Source organism: Chroicocephalus ridibundus, chromosome 9, assembly GCF_963924245.1.
Source record: "Chroicocephalus ridibundus chromosome 9, bChrRid1.1, whole genome shotgun sequence".
NCBI lineage: Eukaryota > Metazoa > Chordata > Aves > Charadriiformes > Laridae > Chroicocephalus > Chroicocephalus ridibundus.
The window spans coordinates 36,738,898-36,766,470 of NC_086292.1; the positions used below are offsets into that span (position 1 = coordinate 36,738,898).

General features: G+C 39.5%; 1 protein-coding gene across 5 annotated transcripts; it reads right to left on the minus strand.

The window, feature by feature from the left end:
- Positions 1 to 3,620: 3,620 nt before the first annotated feature.
- On the minus strand, positions 3,621 to 27,573 carry LOC134520579 (tropomodulin-3-like). 5 transcript variants are annotated; one of them, XR_010072474.1, is made up of 11 exons: positions 27,485 to 27,573; positions 20,839 to 21,025; positions 19,427 to 19,583; positions 11,541 to 11,663; positions 10,842 to 10,931; positions 10,204 to 10,334; positions 8,891 to 8,998; positions 7,309 to 7,452; positions 6,813 to 6,957; positions 5,572 to 5,685; positions 3,621 to 4,349 (listed from the first exon to the last, which is right to left on the minus strand). XR_010072474.1 is itself a non-coding variant. In XM_063346164.1 (10 exons), exons 2-10 carry the CDS (start codon positions 20,962 to 20,964, stop codon positions 4,318 to 4,320), a joined length of 1,056 nt encoding a protein of 351 aa, XP_063202234.1. In that variant the 5' UTR covers positions 20,965 to 21,025; positions 27,485 to 27,572; the 3' UTR covers positions 3,621 to 4,317. The 5 variants fall into 5 exon arrangements, 1 of the variants encoding a protein (XP_063202234.1); XR_010072473.1 differs by having other exon boundaries at positions 5,544 to 5,685; XR_010072476.1 differs by lacking the exon at positions 27,485 to 27,573 and adding an exon at positions 26,360 to 26,417 and having other exon boundaries at positions 5,544 to 5,685.

Genomic DNA, 27,573 nt, shown 5'->3' on the forward strand with positions numbered 1-27,573 from the left:
GAGGGAGGCCGCTCTTAAAGGGAACGCGCCCCGCGGCCATTACCGGCGGTAACCGCCTGTCGGCGATAGGCCGCGACCGAGGCGTGCCGAGGAAGCGGGAACGGCTTATGAACGTAGCGGGTGGCGTTGCGAGCAAGCAGCGAAGGCGGGCGTGGGCACAGCCGCAGGGCCTGTCAGAGGGGATGGGCAGGACCCGGCCGCAGCGCGAACATGACCATTTCTCTGCACGCTTCACGTATGCGCCCGCCCCGGCGGCCGGCTGCCCGCGCGGCCTTACTGCGCGCAGGCGTACCTTCCTCTCGCTAGCACTCGTTGGGCGCAGCCCCCCTGCTCTACTGCCGTCAGGTCTCGATACAAGTTCTCCATCAGCCCCAGGCGGGCGATAGACCTTGCTGCTGCTTGGCGTTGGTGGAGGAGCTCGGCCCAACCGCGTTCTGGAGCCCCTCTGCTGTGGAACAGGCTGAGAGAGTTGGGGTTGTTCAGCCTGGAGAAGAGAAGGCTCCGGGGAGACCTTAGAGCCCCTTCCAGTACCTGAAGGGGCTACAGGAAAGATGAGGAGGGACTCTTGATCAGGGAGTGGAGCGACAGGACAAGGGGTAACGGTTTTAAACTGAAAGAGGAGAAAATTAGATTAGATACTAGGAAGAAATTCTTTATTGTGGGGGTGGTGAGACGCTGGCCCAGATTGCCCAGAGAAGCTGTGGCTGCCCCATCCCTGGAGGTGTTCAAGGCCAGGCTGGATGGGGCTTGGAGCAGCCTGGTCCAGTGGGAGGTGTCCCTGCCCAGGGCAGGGGGTTGGCACTAGATGGTCTTTAAGGTCCCTTCCAAACCAAACCATTCTGTGATTCTGACACGCAGCCCCGCTGACATGCTCTGACCCTGTGTCTCAAAGGCATCACCCTTTTATCTATACACCTCCCCATTGCCAAATATGGCTGAAATAATGCTGCACAAAGCAGCCTCACACCCCCACCCCGTTCCCTTGCTTGCTTTGAACAGGGGCAACAATATGCTGTCACTGTTTTTATGGGCTCTTGGACATCCTTCTGCCACCTGCTGTGTGAAAATCACGTTCCACATCAATAGCCCTTTACTACTTCTCCTATTAGAGAAGAAAAAGTAATGGTTTAACATGAATAAATGCATGGGTGAACTTTAAGCGAGTCTGTGTACAACGTGAAAAAAAACCACACCAAACCAAAAGAAAAAAAAAACAACAACAAAAGAATACAGTACTTTAATCATCCAAAACGTTTACTGGTTTACAATCTGACAGCATATAGTGCTGATATGCAAAAACACTCAATTCATGTTTCCTCAATGGAAATTTAAATTGAACACTTGCTCGTTTGTAGCTTACAAACAGTATTACTCAAGCTGTAGAGAGAATGAGGCTATTTCTTTAAAATACAACAGTAAATAGATAATTGCTTTGGAATATAGGCTACCTTTCCATGCTCAGCTTGGAACCAACAGAATCAACAACATGAGTGGTCATTTGACTTCTGCATTAAGCCTGGAGAATAATCGAGAAGAAAAAGAAGTATCACCTCTTTTGGAAAAAAGACCTTGTGTTTATGGTAGCTGGTTATCAAAGTAATACCGCTTTTGCACTCAAAAAAATGTTAAGTCATCCACAAGATCTCACTACACTTGAGAGCATTAAATCAGACTTTGGTTTACAATTCCTGACTATCGACTGAATTCCTTCATTTAATCCAAAAAGGATATACATTGTAGGCACAAAAGTGATTGTTGTAACTGTTCCATGCATCACAGCAAATGTCTTGCAACAATTTGGAGGGCCAAACTTCTCTGGTTGAAAAACAAAAAACAAAACCCCAAAAAATAGTTTTCTGTGTCCAGCCTGTCAGATATCTGTCTTGAAAGTGCCAACAAGCAGTCAAGTACTTAGCTGCTGTCTACAGAGCCAGACCAATTATTCTGGTCCACTGCTGTCATCTGTGACAGGACACCTGAGAGCTGGAGCTTAAAAGCCCCTGCTGTTGATTGGAATATAAATCATACATCATTAAGCAGCTAAACTTGATTTAATAAAGTAAGGAAGGGATCTGGGCTATCATTTCCATAATCCAGCCTTTCATTTTTCTCCTCAGTTTCAAGTAGGAGATAACTGCCTGATCTGGTTAGATAATGATAAAATAAATCATCATAGAATCACAATACGTGAACAGATTTCTTGAACGTGCAGCCCTTCGACAAACGAAGGAAGACATTACAGCTTGTTTTTTGACACAAAATGATTATGGTGCCTAGCAAATAAAAAGTAAAGTACAGCTTTAGGCAACTCAGCACATGACATGCTTTGGCCATGTTTATACAGCACTGTCTGTAAAAAGACACTTGTGACTTTATGCACACTATATAAGAACTTAAATTTCAAAATCTAAAAAGTTCTTGAAAATTTACAAAACCCAAAACCAAAAGAAGCCCTTTTTGTTATTAGTCAGATCACTTCTAGTTGTTTCAAAATTATAGTATGTATAGCCTTTGGTGTTAACAGAATTAATTCCGACTTGCTTTTCAGAGATCCCACTTATTTGTAATTGTAATAAAAGGCCAATTCCGAAATAGGAAAAAACATGTTCTTCCGCAAGAATAAACCAGTTATATACATCCTCACTGAAGGCACTATAGTTTAAAATTCTCTGTACAGTTGTAGTTAAATTCGAAGTCACCTCCAGAATAAAGTCTGTCTTTAAAGATCTGAAACAAGATTTGCAGCAAATTACAACGTGGGCACAGTGTCAGAGAGTTGCTCTGGTGAATTTTTATAGTATAAACAACCTGATGCAAAAAGCTCAGTCCAATATGTTTTGTATACATAAAATATTCACCATATAATGATCCTTAGATGAAAGCAGTTGTCAGTTGAATTCTCTGTTGCTATAATTATAGCCGAGCACTCCTTTAAAACGTTTTTGTGAGTTTATGATGCCATGACAACATTGGGCAAACTAGTACAGTGCAGTCCAGACAGACCTACACCAAAAAGCCTCCAGATTTTCATATTATTTCAAGGAAGTCTACTGTGATTATGTACAGAAGTTGAAGTGATTCTTGTTGACTTATTAGTTCGCTTAGATATAGAACTTTAAATACTTCAATAATTACTATGCCATACAGATTTGACACTGCATATTGGTTAATTCCTGCACATGTTATGTAGTGTTTCAACATCAAGATGTAAGTAGAATAGAAAAATCCTTTCTTAAAAGTGTTACTTCATTGCTTTATTAAAAAATGATAGATTTATATGAAGTACTAATAGCTTAATGCAACTGCTTGAAAAAAAGGAATTTTTCCATTTGCTAGCAACTTAGTAACCTGGTTTTACAGTTACGACTGCTTTACCTGTACAGAATTATGCAGAATTTAACAAATGCATGTCCACTACTTCTAGAGAAATTGATACTTATTACTTATGCAGATAAGGATTTTTAAACAAAGAATATAAACTAAATAATGCTGATGAACACATGAAATCAGTCTAAAAATATATCCAGTTTAGATACAAAGTAAGATACAGTTATGGAACGTTTTGAAAAAGACTTTAAAGATTTAGGTGTAATAGAAAAACTGTCATTTTTCAAGGCCCCTTTTTCTTTTTTTTTGCAAGGCTTCCACTTTTTTACTAGTCCCTTAAGTCTCTTGTGAGAAGTCCTTAGCCAATTTATTTTTGTTTGGTTTAAAGGGATGTCTATAAACTTAATCACAGTATCAAGAACTAATAAAAAAATTTGAAAGTAGAATTACAAGTAAGATAGCTGTGAAAGATTTCTCTTCAGTGCATATGAACAAGGCTGAACAGCTCTACAGAATGAGTCCAACTGCTGTGTGAAGAATCCCTTATCGCTAACGCATTGTTTTCAAGAATATACATACCCCTCCACGTAAATAAACGCCCTCAGATTTTCTAACGAATATTTCAGTTGGGTCATCATCTGCCCAATGATCTTGAATGTCCCATTCTTTGACTACAGACAATTATACCATTGATTTACAATTACATTTTTAGTAGAAAGCACAGCCGAAGTCTCGAAATACAAAAAAATTCTTTAAAAAACCACCAAAAACTATAGTACAGACTGTTGCAGTTATTGTGTCTCAATCTGAAAAACGTGATGCATACACCAGCAGATTCTTAATACAACTTTGCTTTAAAAGGAATGGGGTTTCCAGTCTTTTCCCTTCTAACCCAGGTGAATGTAGTCCAAGATTGCCAAAGCTCACGGTGACGAGTGTGCCTTGATGGCCCTTGAAGTCTCCACACAGTTTTGACAAGAAGATGATCTACTAATTGTCGCCTTCAACCCTTCTCTTGCGAACTGTAACAAGAGAGGGAAAAAAAAAGTTTTACTATTCTATCATTGCAACTACTTTTCGTATTTCTACAAGATCAACAGATAGTTTATACTTTGCCGCATAAAGTTTCACATAATACAACTTAAGATAATTAACATTTAGTATTATTCATCATTTTAAGCTTACACGTTAGCAGTGCTTACTGTGTTATTCATGAACAGCTTCAAATGTTTGCGAGGAGAGACTTGCAGGAAACATGAGTAATTTTACATTTGTTAAGCAGATTTAGCCAGTACTCTTTTTTTTACATTGCAGTATTCCAGTGGTGGAGAATTAAGTTTACGTGGCTTCAAAATAAACAGTACAAGAGTTTCACAGTACATCCAGCACTATTTATACACTTTGCAAAAAAAATAACGTTACTTGCAATAGCCTAAAATATTGCATTTATTAATTAAAAAAATTTGTCAGAAAATGCAACAGCAACAAATATTTGTGAATAAAAATCACAAAGGCTCACATGCTGTTTAGACTTCAGAGTATACAAGATTGACTGAATGACTGGAGCTTTGCTTAATATTTGTAGTATTTTAATTGATATTTTCTTTTTCCCCCCTATCAAATTCTATTTTCCTTTTCTGTGAAGACACAACAAATGAGGCTAAGAGTCTTGGATATCATATAGGGCATCTCCACTTTGTTTAAAAAAGTGGAGCAAGCACATCTATGTAAGAAAGTGATTCTGTTCTCAAATCCACTAATTGGGAATTCTGTAGTTTTACAGATATTTGCAATTTGAATTGACCTTCTTTACCTTCACAGATCAAAATAACAGAGGGAAAGCTGTTTTGTTTCCCCTCCCTCCTCCTGTCTCAAGAAATGCTTTACATACAGTCTAAAGAAACAACCAGAATAGAATCACACTAGAATGTTACTCTTTACAAAGCCAATGTATTGCTCACTTTGAGAGTAACCCATAGACTTATATCTCCATTTAAATCCAAATCGTTTCCATCAGTGACAGAAGTTATGCATACCTGCTTTCATCAAATTGCAAGAACAGATGGAAAAGTTTCCAACCTTAGACTTCTCCCATCATGCAGTTAAAAGCAATATGCGCAGTTTCAGACGAAGGAGAGGGAAGCAGTACAACACAGAGTAAACAAGGGAGAAAGAAGATAAAGACTGGCTTTGGGTTTTTTTTAGAAGAAACGTACAAAGACAGAAATGAGAGACTTTGAACACCTCAGCTTTCAGTGCTCAGTACCCAACTGGGTATTCAGAGTAACCCGTCTCTGTAGCTTCAGGGCTGGAGAGATGAAAAGGTATTTGCAGAAGATTTTGTTCGCATACTCCAGACTAAGAAAGCAAAGAAAAAAAGCAAGATATCAATAGAAACATAGATTTCCAACAGTCAAACACTAAAGTGAGAACTAGTGAAAAGAGAAACCTTAAAGGAAAGGAGAGACACACCCAAAGTGTTATGATGAAAAAAATAAGAATAACTGGTTTAGAATCTATTTTGAGAAACAGTTACGCAGTGTCTGAGCACCTTTCGTCTCTCTCTATGCTCTATTCTGTTATTTCTCCTCCATCTTTTTCAGATCTGTTCTCCACTTTAAGTTTTACTCAGAGGAGAGAAGATCTTTAAACCAAATTCCAATTTCCTATGTCATTCCCTCTAATGTGTCCCTGAACTATTGCTACCACTACTGAACTGCATGGCCCATTTTCATGCTGGTGAGATGTGCAATCCTTACCACAAAGCACCTAAAGCCAAAAAGTTTAATTAAATGGAATTTAAAAGGTAATTCTATTTAAATAGACAGACCACATTATCTTGTTGTAGTTGAGAGCTTCGAGCATTTGGCATTAGTATACACACTATTTCCATTCATCGGCTATATTATTAACCAATTTGCTGCTGGTCCATTTACATAGGATTCTAACAGATGAGCTGCAACAAAACTTAACTGCAGCAAATAAAGATGTCACTGCTACCAGCTTCCTTTAAGAGAGGCAGGGAAGGTACCTGGGCATGAACAGAACCGTAAGGGAAGAGATGACCCAGTCCCAACCTCTGCACATGACAGTACCTTCAGTTTCCTTGCTCACGCAATCCAAATGAGATTGGGTGTGCCGGCATGGAAGAGGGCATCCTGCACTATTAATTTCAAGTACTGCTTTTAAACAAACAATGAATCTTATCTGAATAAAACTGAACAATCAAAACTATTACTTTCTCTCATTGTCACCACTCAGGCAGAGTTTGAATGTTCTTGTTCTAGACTGCTAAAAATCATACACCTGAACACCCTGCAACAAAATAAAAGGAGAACATCAAGCAGCAACAGAAGAGTAGGAGTAAAGCACACATATTTTGCTAACCTCGTTATGTCAACAGAAAAGCAGAAAAACCAGACACCTTTAAAACCAGTGCCACGCACACATTCATTTAACAGTCACTCTCTATTGACAGGTCTTACCCAAATCATTATTTTTTGTGATAGCTGCAGCTGCCCTGGCTCGAGGTCCCTGTTGCATGAAATGGTATCCAAATTTGAGTATTTTGGTGTTTTCTTCAAGCATCTTCGCAATTTCTACTTCTGCAAGTGTGCCGAGCTGCTGCCTCTGTTAAAATAAAAGGTACACAAAGACAACAGTGCTTATGTGTATTCAACCTAAAAGAGATCAGAATACTTTCATCATATTAGTCAATAAACACTTAGCTTCATATTGATTAATCTAAAAGGCAGAACGTCATAAAGTACATTTGTGCACTTTAAAGTACAAGCAAGCACAGAAGTAACCAGGAATAAACTTCAACTGGATGCTTCTGAAAATCTTAAGGACAATCATTCATGGGGTTAAGATACTTAAAAGTAAAATATTTTGGACAGTGTATCACGAGCTGCCTTGTAAAAATATTCAGTCAGCCAGGAGAGACTGATTTAATTATGATATTACCACCACTTCACCTACCTGGTTATCGATTTTGATCTCTGTTAATGTTTCATTGTCTTTCAGTGCATCGACCAGTGCCAAAATTCCAACTCCAGTGATGAAGTTTGATTCTATGTTTAAACTTTTTAATTTTGTGTTTACTCTCAGCATATCTGCAAGAGCCTTTGAATGCAAGGGAGCATCATTAAACTTCTGACATTTGCTGCAGTACATCACAGGACACAGTGATAACCATTTACACTGACTAGTTCAACGGGAGCAACAAGTTGACAGATGCATATCGTAACTTTGCAAGTTTTCACTCATTATTTGAGACTGAAGTGAGTCTTAAACTAGCCATTATCTACATTCCATTTTTAAATAGTATTTAGTCTATAAAAGGCCTGTTTTTCTCTTGTTACAAACTAAAAAGCTACACAGAATATAAATTGTCTGAAATTAGCATATTGGACCAATTCCATTTTGTAAGCCTTCACAGCATACAATGAGTAATGCAAGCTGCTAAATAAAGGCCAGAGAAAGGGCGTTAGTCAACTGAAAGGAGAATTAGGTATGGTTAATTTGTAAACAGGAGATCTGACTTACAAAACGCTTGTGTCTACAGATTTGGTAGGAAGCAGCAAAATTCAAAGCTCTAAGCACAGTACCAGCAGGTAGCTAAAAGCACTCTTACAGAAGTGGCATATACCTGATCTCGTTTCTGAGAACATAAGAAAACGAGAACAGGTACGTGCTGAGGTTTACAGTCATAAAAATCACAATCTTTATGTTTATTTGTATCAAAACCACACCTGAGAAAACAAGCCTTTGTAGATTTTTATTATAAATGTTTCAGTTCTACTGAAAAGGAACTTTTTAACTGACCCCAAACAAAGCTTTCAAACATTCATTTGTTCATTTAATGGAGTGTTTCAAACTCATTTTTTTTCTAATTTGAAATTAAAACAAATGCAAAGGATTGTCCTGGCAAAACAATTAGTGCTGTTTTCTTGCCACTAATTTGCAAATAAATAAGGTACTGCTTTTGATTTAACATAGGAAAAACAAGACCAGGTGAGAAATACTTGTATTTCAATTGTGTCAAACTAGATACCTTGACTAATATTATGCTTTATATGCTAATGCTTTAAGCCAATCTTTGGTAGCAGGGAGATCAGAGAAACAGTTACTTTCCAACTTTCTTCAACTAAAACTCTAGTTAGTTGAAAAAGATTATGAGTTTTTTCAGTCCTCAATGTGCTGCTTTTAAAGTTAGTTTTCAATGTACTATTGGCTTGTGGAATGGAACTAAATGACTAGGAGAAAGAGAGAAAAGCAAGAAGGAGGTTAGCAAGATAAGAGTCGGGGGAAGGGACTGGATAAAAAGAGTTCTCACTTATCTCATGGATCTGACTCATTGCTGCGTATTAGTCAGCCAGCAGTCATTTACCAACTTTGATACAACAAAGGTTTGTTAAAGAAAACATACTTTACAGCGTAACAGAATTTAATCATTTCCATCTCTAAATATTTAAGCAGGATTCAGTTCAATCCCTTACCATTGTCTTTCCATCCTCACTTCCCTCGCACCCCACTTAAGCGCATTAGGGAGAGTACTTACAACAGCAACAGGATCATTGCTTCGGGTGGCTGCAAGGCTAAAATTCTTCACATGCGTGTTGGTTTCTAAGGCTTTTGCAAATTCTTTCAGCGTTGGAATTGGTATGTTCTTGAATTAAAAATAGCATTTCACTCTCTTGAGATACACAAGTTTATCCCCTCCCTCCCAACTTCTTCCATTATCTTATTCTCTTTACAGCAAAACATATGATAATATTAACTATCACTGATCTCCAGCAGTCTCACAGTAACGGCCTAAATGTGTAGCAAAACTATATGTAAGATACAATGGCTATTAGAGTCATCAGTTTTATAGAGCAATGTCATCTTTACTACATTGATGCCACTGTCACAGTAAAAGCGTTAAAAAATACTTAGCTGACTTGAAGTTTACTAAGCAAAATTTACACGAACTGAACATTTGCTAACTATCAGCATCAAATTAACCTTTCACAAATATAAAAAGATTTAGAGCTTTAAACTGGTGAAACTACTAGCATTTCATTCTCTGTGTTCTATTAAGAATAATTCCATAATTTGCCAATCTATAGTTTGATAATGTTTACAGTGTAGTAGCAACCAAGTGTAAAAGGAATCATTTTAGATAATTAATTAGGGTAGCAAATTTCTCAGTTTATTATATCAGAAATTTTGTTCTGTTGCCTTTTTAGGCATTTATTTTGGCTAGCACTTCTCTACTGTACAATATTCTTAAACCATGTATTTTATTTTCTTCTGTTAGTAAAGGCAACAAATAGCCTAGGCTGCTCGAGAGGCTGCAGCCAGCAGCCTGTCACTGCTGTCTGCACTGTAGGTCAGGAGTCCTGTAGTTCTGTTTTCTCTCACGCAAACATGCAAAAGTTTTACTCATATTTAAAACCACAACTGTTACACTTATAAGCAGAAGCAGCCCTAATTGCCAACAGCTTTTTTGTGCAAGAACCAGAAGGATGTCAGGTACAAACATCACTCTGCAATAGCTGTGAGAGCACATTGCTTCATCAAGGACAAAGGAGTCAAAGTAGCAGTTAACTCCAGGATGGTGAGCTGCTGGAACTGTTGCCAGCTTGGCAGCAACAGAAATCTGGGCTGGCAGTAAGAAAATCTAAAGCTTTTTAAATACACATTTGGCAAAAGAAACCAAGATGGCTTATCGGTTTAGCTCCAGGTTTCTGAGATTACACACACTGCAACATTAGCAGAAAGGCTGCTGTACTTAAAATAAGCCTATCGTGCTGTTATTACAGTTTTATGGCTTAACGTGTCTTCTACTGAGAAAAAGAGGCACATTTACTGCAGACTTCTGGTAATTACCTTAATGTTATTTAGATTGACTTCAACAAGACGGGAATCATTGTCTTTAATCCTTTGCAGCGTCTCCTCCACATTTGTAGGATTTGGCGGTTCATCGAAAACAGGCAACATTTTTTCACCTTTTACTATATCTGAAAAGGCATTTAATTGCAATCAAACAGGTCACATACACTCACTGTGAATGAATGATACACATACTAAATATTTACTGTATTTAAAGATCATTTCATCAGTCTTTACATCTTTCCTCCACCCAAAAGCCATACCATCGTCTCCTGACCATAGTTTCATAAAGTTCAATTTTTTTCCAAAGGTCCTCACGGTCCTTCTGCTTTTCTTGCAGACCAGCTTTTTTCAGAAAGCAGATAGGAGTTGAATTACAAACACAAACATGAAAATGCATGTTTATGCCTACTTTTATCCGCCAAAAAGTCAATTAACTGCAGAATAGATTTTAGTGTAGATATATTTTAATTCCACTTTTGCCAGAACTCAATTAGCAATGTTAGACATGCACATTTCCAATTGAAGAGTGAATAATCTATAAAGAATGCTAGTGCAACAGAAAATAGTTAATGCTATAGTAACTGTGTGCAGTACAAAGAACTCATTTATCTAGCACTTGCGTACACACTTACTTGAGAAGCTGTCTTTGTCAATCCCATTACTGCTTCCTACTACATCACAGAACTGATTGTTTGTTATCAAGTTAGACATTCCCAGTATAGCTGTAAAAGGAAAAAAAGAAAAAGCAAAAAAAACAATTTTACTGTTCCTGAATAATTCAGCTCAGATGCAGAGTTCCTTTAAAATAACAACTGATATTTGTAAAACACCCAGTTATCAGTACAATAAGCCATTCTATCTCTTAATTTAAAGAAAAGTAGAAAAAAATTAATTAATTATAGACTTTTTTTAGTTGGCTTTCACATCTTAGAAAGCTTTTACTTCACCAGGTTCAAGCATCAAAGTTAAAAGTGCAGTTCAGTCACAAAATTCTTGACTGAAGCTTTAGGAATACAGGCACATAGCAACACCTTCTTATGTGTAAGAAAAAGCAGTAGTGTACCCAACAAAAACCAGCCAGTCTGAGGAATGAAATTCAAGGTTTTGAGTTTGAAAATCTGACATCTTATGCAGGCCAAAATAATCTACCTTCCTATAAATTATCACAAATCAACAAAGATGATACACTACAACGAAACACGTTGTAGTTTCTTTCACAACTACAACTTCATATAGTCACATTTCAGATAACAAATACACTACCACATTAATTATAGATCTTTCTCGTCTAAATAAGCACCAGCCCCATTCGTACTTCAAAAAAAACTAACCTGCAAGGTCACCTAATTCTGTGTCTGTGGCACTGGTCAAGGCTTCCTCCAGTTCTGGATCAAGAGAGAATTTTTCTTCTGTGTAAGACTGTATAGGCTTTTGCTTCGGGATAAATATTTTCCCTGGAGTAAAGAAAATGAAGAGTCTGATGTTACTTTGTATTTTGTACTTAAGGAATACATTTAGTAAGTCCTGAGAAAAGCACCAAGGACAACATAAAGGAATGAGGTTTCTTCTGTTTGTTCTCAAAAGTCAGAGATGAGGAAAGAGCATAAGCAGGAATATAACATTACTTATTCCAAATCTTCAGGAGTCTGTATCATGACTCCAATCTTATTTGTTTCTCCTAAGTATTAGAAAATAAAGTATAAGCCTCCATTATACATTTTAAACAGCCTAGAAAAAAGAGCTTGTAAGGAAGATTTACTATCGGTAGAGAACGATGACCTATATCCCCTCAAGGAAGAAAGGGACCGAGGCAGAACTGTGATCTGAATGTGTCAGAGAAATAGAATATCAACGAATCATCTGATATCACAGACCTGAGTATTCACTGCAGTTTTACAGCATACACAATATTTCTGATTTGGGATTGTTTATTAATATCACATTCTGCACCAACTTTTTAGTCATTACGGACAGGTATTGGGACAAGTTATTTTAGGAGACATCATTATAAGTAGAGGTCTGTGTAATTAGCACAATTGCTGTGTATATCTTCGGCTGAAAAGTTAGGGTAAGAAATCAGAATATGAGAGCGCTATTCTAACAGTTGTTCTGAAAACAGTTCAGATGTGAATGATTTAGAATTGGCCTTTCAGAACAAACAAGTCTAGCACTGGGTAGGAACCACCCAGGAGAGGCAACGGGTGCTTAGGTTCAGCATAAACTGACGTGGTAAATAAAAGCTCTGGTACCATATGACAGAACAAAACCGATGCATTTGATAGAAGTCAGTCACAACTAGAAAACTGTGAATCTGATCTTAACAGTTATTAAAAGTTTTCCAAACTTTCCAAGTTGCCTGAGCTATCTGTCAGCAGACAGAGCTGTGGGAAAGGGGTTCCAACTTCCTTTAGTTATTTCCTGGGGTAGGAAGCTGTGTCGATAACCGTCCTATGATGTCCCAGTGCTAGTTCAGGAACCCAGGCTCTTCCATATTCATAGCTAAAAAACATTTCCACAGACAAATCATACTAGCTCGTTCCAATTACATGATGACAACCCGTCACACACCAGAATCGGACCAGCTGGGCAGAAGCCAGAAGACTAAGATTTTTTTACCTCGTACTGCACACAAGTGTATCTTGTTGCATGTTTGGACTAAGACTAAGTTTAGCATTTTTAAATACCTCCCAGTGACAAGAAGCTTTATAGGGATGTTTCAATTATTTTTTTTTTTCTGGGAAATTCCAACAAAGTAGGATTTTGATTTCGCCACTTGTGGGAAGCACTGCCTGAAGTCAGCTCCTGTGTCCCACAGCAGACACAGGCATGACAAAACGCATCCACCTTTTCTCCCTCTCCAAATTCTCATCCTAGATTACAATAGTTTGTGGTTCCTTTTCTTTTTAAAGGAACTTAATGCATTACCACTAACACAGATTACAAAGAAGTCTATCAGGTTTTTCTCTGACAGCGCAGTCTGATGACCAAGATCTGTTGCTAACAACACAGGATTTTTGTTCCTGGGTTGCTATCTCTTTGGAAAGTTGTACAAATGGTCATTATCCATATTTAGAAGCAGAACATAAATCTCCTTACATAACTGCCCTGACTACAAACGGTAGCCGAAATGAGCTGACATGCAGTACCACCCATACCTCAGGTCTGATGGACACTGCAAAAGAAGCTATGTGGTGATTCAGGATTAAAACAAAACCTCCATAAATTAAGACTTATTTTTGTATAAATGCGGATTATTTTGGTATAACTGATATGGTACACTTCTGCCCCCATTTTATTTTACCAGCATCACCTACTGGGGACAGAATAACTTTCAACTTAAATTTTAAATTTCAGAAGAGGTATTAAAATGTTTGACATGGCTTTCATTAACCCATGTTTACTCTTAACAGCTTATACATTATCTAAAGCCTTTTAGTAGCTATGTTTGCATTGTTTTTCCTCAGTAATACAGACTGTCAGTAAAAGAGTGAGGAATTCAGAGTACAAGGAAGAAGAGACGCGTGATTCCAGCACCTGAGCCTTTGTTCACGTCATCCTATTTGCAGTATCAGTGCAGAGAGCAGCGAGTGGGAGAAGGAAACCAATCTCAGTTAAAAACAGCTTTGTAAAAGCGTATTTCAACCTAGATCAGCCTCCTGTCTGGTTCATCACACAGTACGCACAAAAAAAAGAACTACTTTTCCTTATGTTACTTTAAGTAATTCTTAAATTTATAAGTTAGGAACTTCTGGTTCTAACCATTTGGTTCTTAAGAGGAAGACTAAATTTATCCATACATGCCTGATTCTTGAGATAAACTAAAAAAAAAAACAAACAAAAACACCCACCACCAGTGTATATTCATTTTTTATTAAAGCGAAAATGTTAAAAGCCACTCCCCTCCAGAAATGTTCATTGCAGCCAACTCCAGTCACATGAACTGGGTCAGGAGCAGTTTCTGTTATAAAACAGGTCACACCCTTGTGTATATAATCTCGCATTCATTTGCTTCATCACATCCTAGCCCAGAGTTCAGAGGTTTACAATGAACATACAAAAGCAGGTTCTTCCCCATTCCCCACTTCTAGTGACGAACTTACTTTAAAAAAAGATAAGACCCCTGTGTCTCCGGGGACGATGATCTAACTCAAGGCCTGCTGCCAGGACAGTTTGGCAATTCCCTTCCCCCCTTACTAATGTAAGCTTTTTTTTCCTTAAAAAAACAAAAAAACCCAAAAAAACTACACATCTGTGCAGCCCATGAGATGAATAGCTTTCTTAGCCCTCAAGTGCAATGTTTCCAAATAGCAGGGATTTGATCACATGAAGGAACATGACATCCTCCTTTTCAGCCAACAAGGATACTGCAAAGATTAAGCAATACAACATGAAGAGGCAAATTTCAGAGATGTTCACATCATTTATGTAATAATTATATATTCAGGCCTTCTATGCCTTTAGCTAACGTGTTAAACGATGCACATCCCAGGACTAATTCACAGGCTTTCTTTGCTACAGAATGAACTTTCAGTGCCAAGTTCCCAACAATCATACTGCTGAAGAGGCAGAAACATTGGACGACGCCTGTTGACGTGCCCTAGACATTTCATACACAGAATCACATTATCTAAGGTGGGACTGAAAATCTTGGCGAAACCAGGTCTGTTCAGTGTGGCCATGCGCAGCATATTGCTGCTACTATTCTCACATATCCCACAGTCCTACCCCCATCCTAGCAGGCAGCAAGTGGCCACAACTTGCAGATCAGAAGAAAATCTAAAATGCACTTCACAGTACTCTGTCTGCAGAAAAGGAATCAAGTGTCACCTGAGGACAACCAAATACAAGCTCGTCTCATCAGTGACTCCATGAAGAGCAAGCATCATCTGATATATTCCATACATCTTACGTTCCTTAAAGCTTCATCAATCCAGAAACTGATATAATCCACAATTCATCCGTCACCAATTCTTACCATGTGACAGACTTAGGTCCATCAATTCACTTGTAAGCACAGTTTAATACTATTTTTTAATTCAATTTACAAGTGACTTCCTCGGTGTCTTACTGTAGGGACAGCACTGCTATTCGTTATCTGATTACAGAGGACATAGCAGTGAGTTAGAAAACTGTTTTATATTAAGGCTAGAGTATCACATGTTATTTATGTTCTTTTGTTCTAGTGGTCTTGTATGGAGAATGTCAATTCGACAAGTTGTTTCTCCAAAGCTCCTACAGGATATTAGCTTTATTTTACAACATGTAACGCTCTTCCTTTAAAGACCAGTGACTGAAAGGCAAACAGAGAACATAGCATCCCAAATCCTGTGGCAGCAGAAGCAAATGGCATTCTGAAACAAAAACTGAACAGGGCAGCACCAAAAGAGCTCTAGCCAGGTAACTACAGTTTCAGCCTAACAATATTTTCTGGGTGAGAGAGCAGGAACAAAAACCAACCAACCCAGCACTAAAGTAGAAGTTACACGAAATGCAAATCTATACAGAACAAACATACCCCGGCAGGAATGCAGAGGGAGAGTTGGAAGAGCGCGCCATGATTAGGAGAGTGCAAAGGCTAGAAAGGCAAAGCTTAGTTTAATTTGCTAACGCCTTGCACTATACAGCACAAAGTACATTGCTGATGTTAGATATGTTTTTATCTCAGGTGCAATAATTCTCATCTTTTGCTTCTCTAAGAGAAGCAAGGAGCATTGCTCAGACACACTGAACACACTTGAGGGCAACAGAGTCCAGCGCTGAAGCCTCACTTCACTATTTAGATGAGAGATCCTTCTCTCTGCAGTATGCCTTGTAAAATCTTTATGACATACTTACGTCCACAGATTGAGACAAAGCTAGTTTTGTTGAAATTATTACCACATGAATCTCTTGAACAATGGTTTACTGTATGGTTCAACACTTAATTGGAACAGAATGTGACTTAAGTCATTAAATCGTGTTTGAAAACAAAGTATGTTTTTAAGGATGCTTTTAGAAACAAAGTCAGGCACTGGAAAAATGCAATAGAATATAATATAGGGATTGTTAAACTTCACGTTTTTTTAGCACTGTTCATCTCACTACATCAGAACACTTTACATGATTTCAGATCTTCCACATTTCATAGCACACAGCAAAAAAAGGTGCCAAAGGTTTGGAGAAATCACATCATCTGTCAGTGAAAGAGATGCAACATTGTTCTGTAACATGTTACCTCAAAATGGGGTACTTGGGACAACTGGAAGAGAGGATTTTCCTTTACACTGTAGCAGGGAAACAAGGGTACCAGAATCAGTAGCAAGACAGGACGTTTAAAATTAAGCCAGGGTAAGCTTCTTTGATAAACCCACAGGCCAAACGGCCATGCAGATCACCAGTTCTACTAAAATAGGAAAAGGAAAAAGAAAGAGAAGGATAGATTTTCCCCCTCTTACTCCATGAAATGAATTAGACCAAGTTAGAGCAATGAGACCAGCTAGGCACGCAGAAATATTTTAGCAAAGCCTAACCCACAAAAATAGCACCAAGAAAATAGACGCAACTCCAATCCATCTCTCCCCCCAAAATCTCTGGAACTGAAGGTTATGATTGCCAGTTTTCTTCTGAATTAACAGAATAATCAAGCAAGATTTTTCATGTACCCCTATTCCACAATTTGTTAGCATTTCTCCATAATACATTTAGCTAGACAAAAAGTACAAGTCAGCTAAGGTGTTTGTTGTTCTGGATTTTATTAATATTAAAGAAAAGCACATTAGGATAAGAGCTCCTTCTAGATTAAAAACATCCTACACAAGTATTAAATTTTGCTCCACTCCCTTTCCAAGTTTTACATCTAGATAAAGATCGTGATTTCTTGCTTTAAAAGATTAAGTTACATAGGTTTGACATTTTTGTGCAAAATGGCCAGAAACAGGGCAGCAAGTCAAAGCTGAAGCGTAACATTTTCATGAGGGGAAAGGAAAAGGTTATCCCTCACCTACTACAAAATGAGCTTAGCCTTCCTGCCTCCTCCTGCCCATTTAACACAGCATGGATTTCCATACTGAACATTTGTTTCCACATTTTTAGTTTTAAAGAAGGTAAGCTACATTTCATTTTTCATATTATTTTCTCTTCTTCTATGGTACTAAAATAAATAGTAGAAAAAGTTATTAAATAGCAACTCTTTTTTTTTTTTTTAAAGAGATACAGGAAATTTTACTAACTAAACTGGTATGACATATTGCAACATCCAGACAGACTGCTATTTAGTAATACTTTATTACATAAAGGAAATGACATTTGATCTTTCTTAACCAAGATCTGTGTTACAGCTGGACTCTTCTGGTTTTGTACATGATTCTCACAGATTTTATCCACCCAAACAAATAGTTTTGCTGTGTGCATGTATATGTAAGCTGACATTAAAGAACCACCTATCTGAATGAAGCACTAGGACTCAGTAGAAAAAGAAGTACTAACTAGAGCAAATCCACCATGCCCAGAGTCTCACATCCTGAAGGAGTGGTGTATGAGCTAGCCTGGTTATAAGGGATTCCCCAAACCAGCGATGAGGCCCGAATATACTTGAACTTAATCACGTTAAACCATTAGGCTGCCTGCAATACATACTAGCAAATATGCTGGGCAAGAAGCAGAACTGGGGAGGAAGCAGTGGCACGCTAGACAGCCAAACATGGGATCAATTGGTACTTGCCAGCAGCGGAGATATAGTAAGGGTACCACTGCTATAGGTACCTTTGACTGCCTTCTACGTTCAATACATTGCGTTACCCTTAACTCAGTTACTCTTACAGATTCAGCCAGCAAGCTGTTGTTCTGTCAGCAAAGGAGCGTCACAGTGATCATCTCTCAACAGAAGTGGTGTTAAACTACACAAATAAGGCAAAACACAGTGTATTGAGGAAGTAGTACGTCATACACAGTGCAGCACATTCTAAAGTCACAGTCTTTCTATTACTTCAAGAAAAAGAGAGACCAACATTGTCAAGTAACAGCAATCTGGTACAGGCAGAGAACATGCAAATACCCCCAACAAAATTTTCACCAAATATACACCACAATCACAATCATACATACAAACTCATGAAATGAATGAAGACTCAAGTCTGAAATAAGCAATGATTCACACCAGAGAATTAAGTAGAATTACGGGATTTCAAGCCCTTAAGAAAAGAGGAACCTGTTCATCTTGGGCAGCTGGAATACAACTTATCAAACAGTTTACTGAAGTCTTACAGCAGCAGATCTTCCCTGCTGCTGGGGAAGGTTCAGACAAGCTAGGATTCACAAGCAGTACACAAACACTGTGGCAACAACTAAAAGCTGCCTCCTCCTATGCATATGTGCCCAGCACAGGACTGGGAGTTTCTGTCCCTACCAATAGTGCTTAGTAAGACACAATAAATTTGGGAACTCTTGCTTTGTGGTGGGGAAAAAAAAATTAAAATATATTCTTACAATATTTAAGATGCACATTCTTTTTTATTTTCCCCTGAAAAGGAAAATGCTTCCCCATCAAGTGAATGAGAAGACTAGATCCAAAACAAAGATTTAAAATCCCAGGCTTTAGCAATGCGCCCACTCATTGGGTCAACGTTTCCATGGTTTTTAGACCACAAACCACTGCCAGATTTCAAAGCTTCTTGCGATGTTAACTATGTAATTAGCTAGTAATAACTATGCAATCTTATTAAACCTCTCAGTAAGGATACCAGAAGGACAACAAGATTGCATACACCACTTGCCTGGCCTTGTCAGCCTACAACGTCTCTGAACATTACCGAGTATCTACCACGACATTATTCTACTGCTATTTTCTAAATTCAACATAGTATTACAAACACTACCGTCTGTACTCAGCACCACAAGGCATAAGCCACAGGCACAACAACAGCATTTGTTATTATTGACACAAATCAGGAGGAGCTCTTACTTTGAGGACACCATCGCCATCGGAACTTTGCAATCTTTGATAAAATCTTTTGAGTCTTATTTCCTTCCTGTGCTACATGCAAACAGCACACCAGCCCCAGCACCACAAAACACTTGAACAGGAAGCATCCCGCCTCTGCACAGTAGCGCTCATTTGGAAACGCCACAAGTTAAAAAGCATTAGAGCTGCCGGTGATTCAATAAACTTTGGTTTACAGTAGTTCTGCCTAGTCCACTTCAGAGATTTCATAACCACCTACACCGGAAAGGGCGGTGTTACCTTTCTTTTCTCTTGTAAAAGGCACATAGTCTTCCCTGTCTTTGTGCTCAAGAGCCTGCTTCTCCAAATATGCAAGGAGTCGCTCCCTGTCGAAGGGACCTGAAGCCTTTTTAGCAGTCTGGTCTTTCTGTCGGAAGCCTGCAGGCAGAAGCGCGTTCTGCAAAACAAAATGGAGCAAACAAGTACAGCTTAGAAAGCCTGAGTGAACACCTCTTCAGTTTCATTTCCTTCTTCCCTCTCCCTGTCCCCAAGGTTCAAACCTGATACATTATCCCTTTTAGGCAATCTTTGATCCCTTGCCAACTTCCTTTTTTTGGGGGCAGGGGAGGACACAAGGTAATCTATTCTTTAGGTACCAAGAATATAACTAGAAATAGAGCAATCTGCACTCTGATTAGGACTGAAGCAATTCTTTAAGTACAATAGCTCCCAGCACTAGACTAGCTAGTTACTTTTCATTTCTTTTCTAGAATGAACACTGTTTAAACGAGGAGTAGTAAATAAAACTCAGTTATTTACAGTTTAGACTTTCAGCAAGAACACTGCTTCCTCCATCACTTACATCCTTGTATTTCTAAGTCTTTAAGACAACTGTCTATACCAATCACTTTTGCCAGTTCTCCTCTGTTAAAATGTCTATAAAGATATAGCCAATTAAAATATCAAGAATATCTTGCAGTGCAACAAAATAAGTGACCATAATATTCTAAGTGATCCCTGAACATCAAGTTTAAATTTATCATGGTCCTGTTAAAGCAAGAACAGAAAACCGGGAGGTGAAAACACAAATCCTGGACTCTGACATTATCTGCAGTATCAGTGGAGGACATAACTCAGCTCTTAATAACAGAGAGCTAAAATATTCCATATTCAATACCCCATGCTGACATAATCATTCAGGATCTGAGCAATTACTTGCCTCCTCTTTGCAAAGTCAGCACGGGACAGGAATAGATACAGGCTACCCACAGGGCCAGGAATCTTTAGAAGAGGTCAGCATCCTCCCTCTCCCATCAAACTTCAACAGTAGAAGCAACAAAATAAAAAAGGATACAAGAAGGCTCTTTACCAGACAACACTGGAAACAGGAAAGTTAAACAGACCTTTCTAAACAAAGATTATTTTCAAGAACATGACTAAGAGCAATTTCTTATTTATAAATAAATCCCAGAAAGCTCCTCCTGAGAACCCCTTCTTCCTTTTTCCTCTACTGCAGTTGCATTCACATTGTAAACAGGAAATAAACAACTGAAACATTATATATACATATATATCTGTAAATAAGATCATTAGCAGACTAGGCAAGAACTCCATCTAAAAGTATATTGTTCAAGTAAAAAAAAAAGTCTCAATTTATTTAAGACTAATTTCTGAGCAAACAAAACCCAAAATTTCTCTTGGCTAATACCTACCTCAGGGTCAAGATCATCCAAAACGGTTTCCAGTTGTTTCAGTTCTTCTTCCGAAAGTTTGCCAAGAATTTCATCCTCATCGAGATCTTTGTACTTGTCCAAGTCCTTTCGAAATGGGAGCGTCATGACTTGGGTAGTAGAAAGTTGCTCAAACACTTCAAAACCCAAATCTTATTCTTAACCAGATCTATAAAAAAAAAAATTTTAAAAAGAAATAACCATAGTTAAGGTAAATATCCCAACTACGAAGTATCTTCAACCTCCACATACATGTCCAAAAGGAAAGCTTTTTCATCCATATTGATATCTACCTGTTATTCCACAACAGACAAAGAGCACTTGGAAGCTGACCACACCTTGCTGCTTCACTGACAAGAATCCCATCCTGCCACGCCATCAGTATCTAAGCTATATTTGTTTTCAGAAGAATGCCAGTACCCAGCTTTCTCTATGAGAACTCCAAGGCCATAAGAAAGATCCATCTGGAACTAGATGATCTTCAAGGTCCCTTCCAACCCAAACCATTCTATGATTCTATAATTCCCACAGGGCAGGCTGGGGAATTAGGAATGTAGGAGGGAGGAGATAGCAACTATACCTAGTATTTGTGAGTCCAGCTGAACACCATCAGGTTTTACAGATACTGCAGCCCAAAGAAGAGTTAAGATGCTTCTATTGTTGCTGCTGCTGTTCGAGGGCAGTAAAGGAAGACTTCACTACAAACAAGCTAATTGGTTATTACTGACTCATATCCCTGTGTATTACCTACAGAGGGAACAAAGGAAGTTTGCCTCTGAGTTAATTATAGCACTACCATTGAAGTAACATGCTGTTCTGTCCGAGGAAAATTAAAATACCTTGATGAAAGGCTTAGGGAATATAGGTCCTAAATAACAGCACTCCACTCAATCCTACTACCAAAAAAACAAAAATTAAAAATACAGAACAGATCACATAACTGCTCACTAAATATTATACTTAGAGGAAATCAGGGTCCTTCAAAAGATGTACAGTCTACATAGTACTTCTCATAGACAAGGAGAGCACAGGAAACCTTTTTTCTTAACAGTGACAATTTTTGAGCATTTGGCTTGGAAAAAAACCCCGAACAGTATTGAAACAGACAGGTTGGTTTCTCTCATTTCTCTGTGACAAGTTCTGGGATTCTCCTTTTGTTCAGCCAAATTCTTGCTTCAAGTAGAACACACACAAAAGGTAACTTGAATGACTCTCTTTAAGCAAGCAAGAGTGTCCATAATGTATTTGGGAGCAAAAGCTAGATCCAGACAATTCTATGATTCAGGCTCATTAGCCTTCCTAACCTCGTTCTTGGCTCTATAAAAATTCTCACCACAGATCAGACATACAGCAAACATTATTTGTTCTCCAGTAGCTCACATTCCAGTTCAGATGCTCACATCACATATACTAACTGCATTACTTCAAACGTGCACTTACACTGTACTTCAAAACCAGATCAATTCAAAGCTATTGCCTCTTAAATAAAAGTAAAAGAAGGCCATATGTACATACTATACTGTGGAATCCTGCTTACAGGATTCCTTCACCTCATTTGTTTACATCAAGGAAGGTCTCCCTAGCTGTCACAGCTACATACAGTGATAATTTAATTCAGAGACACTGAACATATGAGCACATAAAGGTTCATCCATGCCATTCGGTCAAATTTACCGGTAAAGTAAATCTGGTTTTAACAATTGCCTTTGCAAGAATAGTAAATTTTCAGTTCCTACCAACATCTACACCTGCACAAGGAATATATTTAGAGCTATTTTCAGGATGTCTGCTTTTAAAAAAGTATTACTTATATAATCACTAGAGTTTACTTGTAAACCACAGCTGACATCGATAGGACATAATTCCAAAGCTGAACTCACTTAGGTGAAGTTCCCTCAAACATAACAAAAAACAGGAGAAATTCTCAATTTCATAGTAAATTACATCAAAAGAACAGTGTCTGGCTTTCTCTGCACTAAAACCAATCACACTGGAAGACCTTGGGCCTTTTGCAAGAGGTGACAGAGCTGAGAACATCAGGGTTTAATGGCTGCAGAAAACACAGACTGTAGCACACCTATGTTTTTCACAGCCGTGTCCCAAAAGTAACCAAAGGAGAGTCTCCACGGTCTAGCTACCACCTCCTTTCATAGTCTCATGGTACTTGTTTCTCCAGGTGCATAACAGCTGAAGAACAATTAACTGATAGCTGCAGCAGATGCCACACAATCTGCGTGCAAAATTCTCCTTCTAAGAGCCTTAATGTTTTCCCTTTCCTTACAGTTTAAGCCATTACACACTATCATAAGAGAAAAACATTTCCTGCAGCTGATTACACAGCATTGTTTGTGACCAGGCTGCACTGTCTGAATCTTACATCAACATGCTGCTATTTACCACATTTCTGCATGTCCATTTGCATTCAAATATTAAAAGGTGTAGTTTTAACAGGTAATTATAAGGAGCAGAAGAGTTAGCATACTGCAGAATAATGCTCCCCTTACTCTGAGAGAGCAGCACTGCATAACCATATATTACATTCACGTAGGCTGTATTTCTTCTCCATGAATTGTTGTAAAATGCTGTCACTCAGAATTAATTACCTTTTATTTACTGCATTGGTATGCTTTACATTGGAAAATTACTCATCCTTTGTAATACATTAATTAACATTCAGGTCATAGCCCTCAGTCTCACTTGTTTTTATAATATGATTAAAGTAGCCATTTCAAGTACTGAGCCACGGTGTTCACACACACACAAGTGTGAAAAATAAGGCAGCAAAGAAAAAAAAACATATTTCTGTAACTGAGTCTTCACTTCAGCAAGAGGAAGAGAATCACATGTGGCCTGGCAAATTTAAGTTTAAGGAGTTTTGGACACATTTTCTAATACCTATCAAAGGTATCACTTAAAATATGAAAGCATACTTAACTTGAGGCACCTTTAAGAAGTTATGATGGTAGCACTGATTAGCATGTCTGTACTACATAGAGATTGCTTGGTAATGACCTTCAGAAACATTCCCTACAATAGAAACTACAGCATGTATGACACTCATATATAACGTGCTAAAACTCAGGTTCTAAAACATGGTGTCAGGAACTCTCATTGCCTAAAAAGGGCATAAAGGCCAGCTGAAGCTCTAATCTAATCAAACAAGCCCCTCACCTCCCATTAAACACATTTGGTACTCTGTTTGCTTTCCATCACTCACTCTTACAGCACAGAGAATGATACATGCATAACAAATTACAAGTTTTTAGAAGGAGCAGTTATTTAGACTGTGAATATTTGTGGCACATCTTACTGCAAAATCGTAGGCAAAACTGTAACCATCAATTTTGGCTTTGCAAATACTTTGCACTTTTTTGAGGAGCAGAGCTAGTTTTCTTTTAAGTATCCTTCTTAGGTTTGCCATGAAAACATTACATACATTAAAAGCTGAAAGGGCTAGTATTCCTTTTTCAGATATATCACTATGAGGTAAAGTAAGTTCTTCACTCTAGAAACTTCATAGTCCCATAAGAAACATTTGGGGAAATGGAAACAAAGCCAGCACTTCCAATCAATCAAATTTCAATTCTATGTTTATTAAACTGAAAATCAGAAATTAAGATATTCTGCTGGACATCACAAAGACAAAAATCTTGGCATTATTCCTTCACCTGAGAAATCAATGAAGAACTAAAGAAATTAGAAGATAGCAGTAACTTTACTTTAGGACACTTTATAATTACCAGAATCGTTCCCTGAAAGACTGTCAAGCAACTTTCACACACCTCTTAACTACAAGTTAAAGTATTTTTGGTTTAGTCTATCTGAAAGTGTATTTTTAAAACCCCAAAGATTCTAAAAACAGCTAGCTTCTGATTTTCTTTCAAAAATTCATCCCCCGGAAATTTCTACTATACTTAAGAACACAATTTCTTGGGACCCTAACAGGTGCAACTCTTTAGAAATATTTTGCCCATAGAAAACTACAGTTTTGTTAAAGTCCACTGTAAATGATTTCCATAACTTGGATTTTAAAATAGAAGTGACATCATGAAAAACAAACCAAGCCAGTTTTGGCCAGCACGTTCACAGAGTTCACTTTAATCTCATTTGTTCCTACGGAGCCTCCTTCCACCCAGCCTCTGGATGAACCCGTCCCGGTGCAGGGGGGTCTGCAGGGCTGTCAGCATTCCTGGACCAGTCGGGGGCCCAGAACATCCCAGCTGCTTGGAGAAGTCTAATCTGAGTGTTTCCCCAGGGAATCCCTACAATGGCAACAATCTGATTTTCCAGTGTGCGAGATTCTGTAGAACTGCTTATGAAGAATGTGCTGCATTTGAAAGAACTTTATTTATCAAAACTAGGAGAAAACCCAGTAAACATAAATATTACCATAACCCCAGCAGGCTTTTTAGGATGGCTTTGTAATGCCTCACAATACATCTGCTGAACAGACCAGTGCTGCTTTTCTTAGAAAGAAAAGCTCCCAAGAGCCCACCTGAGCCTTGCAAATCTCCAGCCTTGGTAGGGGACACAAACCAGGTTCTCCTGCGCAGGGAACCAGCAGACATTCCCTAGCCCAAAGCTTTACAGAGCCAGCAGGTGGCAGCTCATCTTTGCCTAGGCTTTTTGTCAGGCTAAATTGAGTTTTCCAGGCAGCAAGGAATAGCTATTCTGGGCTATTTTCCTATAAAAACAAGCCCGAGGCTTCATTCTGTTCAAAGAAACAATTCACTAAGCTTTACAGATGGCAAGTGGAGCTTCCCCAACTTCACATTTGTCCATACAGTAACCCAGGGAGTGAACGGCGACAGCTACTGCAGAGTTAACTACACAGACCATGAAGATTCTTCCATGATAAAGGACATCAGAAAACACCTGTATTTCCAGTTTCTGCCAGCTCCTCCTCTGTATTAGAGGGCACCTGGAATCAGACAGAGCCCACTTTGCTGTTTCATGTCTCCTATATAGAGCTACACAGAACTAGAACGCAGCTATTTTGCGGGCAGGGTGCTCTGAGTGATGGCTAAGTTGCCAAGTTGGCTTTATCCCATAAAAACTTACTCCTGTGTGCCTGTTCCTGAAAACCAGTCACCCACGCTGCAGGGCTGTATGGACATACCCATCCAGCCCAGGCAACAGCACAGGCGACAGAGCCAGGAGCCCCGAAGCACACATTCGGCAAGCTGCATGGGGCACAGAAGGTGAAGCCCTGGCAGCGCAGGAGGTGGCACTTCAGCACAGCCATCTCCACAACACTTCCAGGCGCTCTCATCAAACTAGCTGCAGGGCAGGTGTTATCATCCCAAAGAAATACAAGGCAGGGATAAGCTAAAAATCCCAGGTACCAAATGCCTGCCCTGAGAAGATCCTCTGACAGAAATCACCACCCCAGCTGTCTGTTCCCTCTCCCAACACGCAAGGCAGCACCACTGTATTGGGAGTTACTGCCCAGACACAATGAGGGATATTTTGGCATAATTTTTTTTTTTTTTTCAGACGGTACCTGGATTTTCTTCAATAGAGATGTACTGCCCATGGACACTGACACACTGTATCTCCTGGAGGAATCACCTATAGGTGTTTCACTCAAAAAGAAACATCAGATGCAACCTATTGAACGTTTATAGAAACATTCAGATGTTTGTATCTATTATGGAAAAGTGGCAAAACTTACAATCCTAGAATGGGACAGCAGAAGACATTCACTTTACTCCCACTGTGTTACTTAGGGAAAACTTCCAAGTACTAGCCTGTTTCAGGTTCTCCCCTCCACTACAGGCTGTCTTTCAAGATCTGTACACCCGACACAGTAGCAAGACATTAGAGATAAGGATACATTCAATATATTATGTATATATATTTATATTTAAAGCATGCAGCAACCTCTCTAGAATAGAGTGCCGATTTTCAACACAACTTGCGCTGACCCGCAAAGAAACAGGCAGGTAGCTTTCAGAGGCGTGTACTGCAAGCGTATGTGCAAAATTCCCAGGAAATACAGAAAACGGGGTGCGCCGAGGCGAAGGGGAGCCCACTAGGCCTCGGCCATCGCCCCCCCTTGCCGGGGCCCGGCTCCCTGCCAGGGCACAGGCCTAGTGGTCCCGGGGCTACCGAGCACAAACCCTCCAGGGCAGCAGCCCGCACACTTTATAACTTGTAGAAAACATAAATCGCAAGTTGAAAGAGTTATGCTAACCAGATACTCCAGGCTAAGTTTGTGAAGTTTCACAGCAAAGTTGGGCGCTGGCTAAAAAATTAACCAACACCCCCCACCTCCCCCCCGCTTCCTCTCAGCCCCGAAGGCGGCGGGGGAACCCCCCCGCTGGAAACCCGCATTTTCCCCTGCCAACACCAACACCCCTCCCCGCGCCCCCCAGCCCCGCTCTGAGGAAGCCCTGACCTCCCCACTACCGAAACCAGCCCAGGTTTCGGTGCCGTCCCCCCGCCCCCGCCGCCCCGGTGAGCCACTGGGGTCCCGGCCCTTCTTCTTCTTCCTCCTCCTCCCGCCGCGCTGTGGCGGCGGGCGGAGGGCTGCCGCCCACCCCCACCAGAGCACCGGAATGGCCGCCGTCCCTCTCCGTGCCCCCGGCCACCCGCCCCCGGCCGCGGACGGCCGCTCCCCGCTCACCCGGGCGGCGGCGACCCAGCTCCCTCAGCCGCGACCAGCAGCCCCGCGCCCCGCCCGCCACCGCCGCGCCTGCGCGCCGCCCCGCAGCA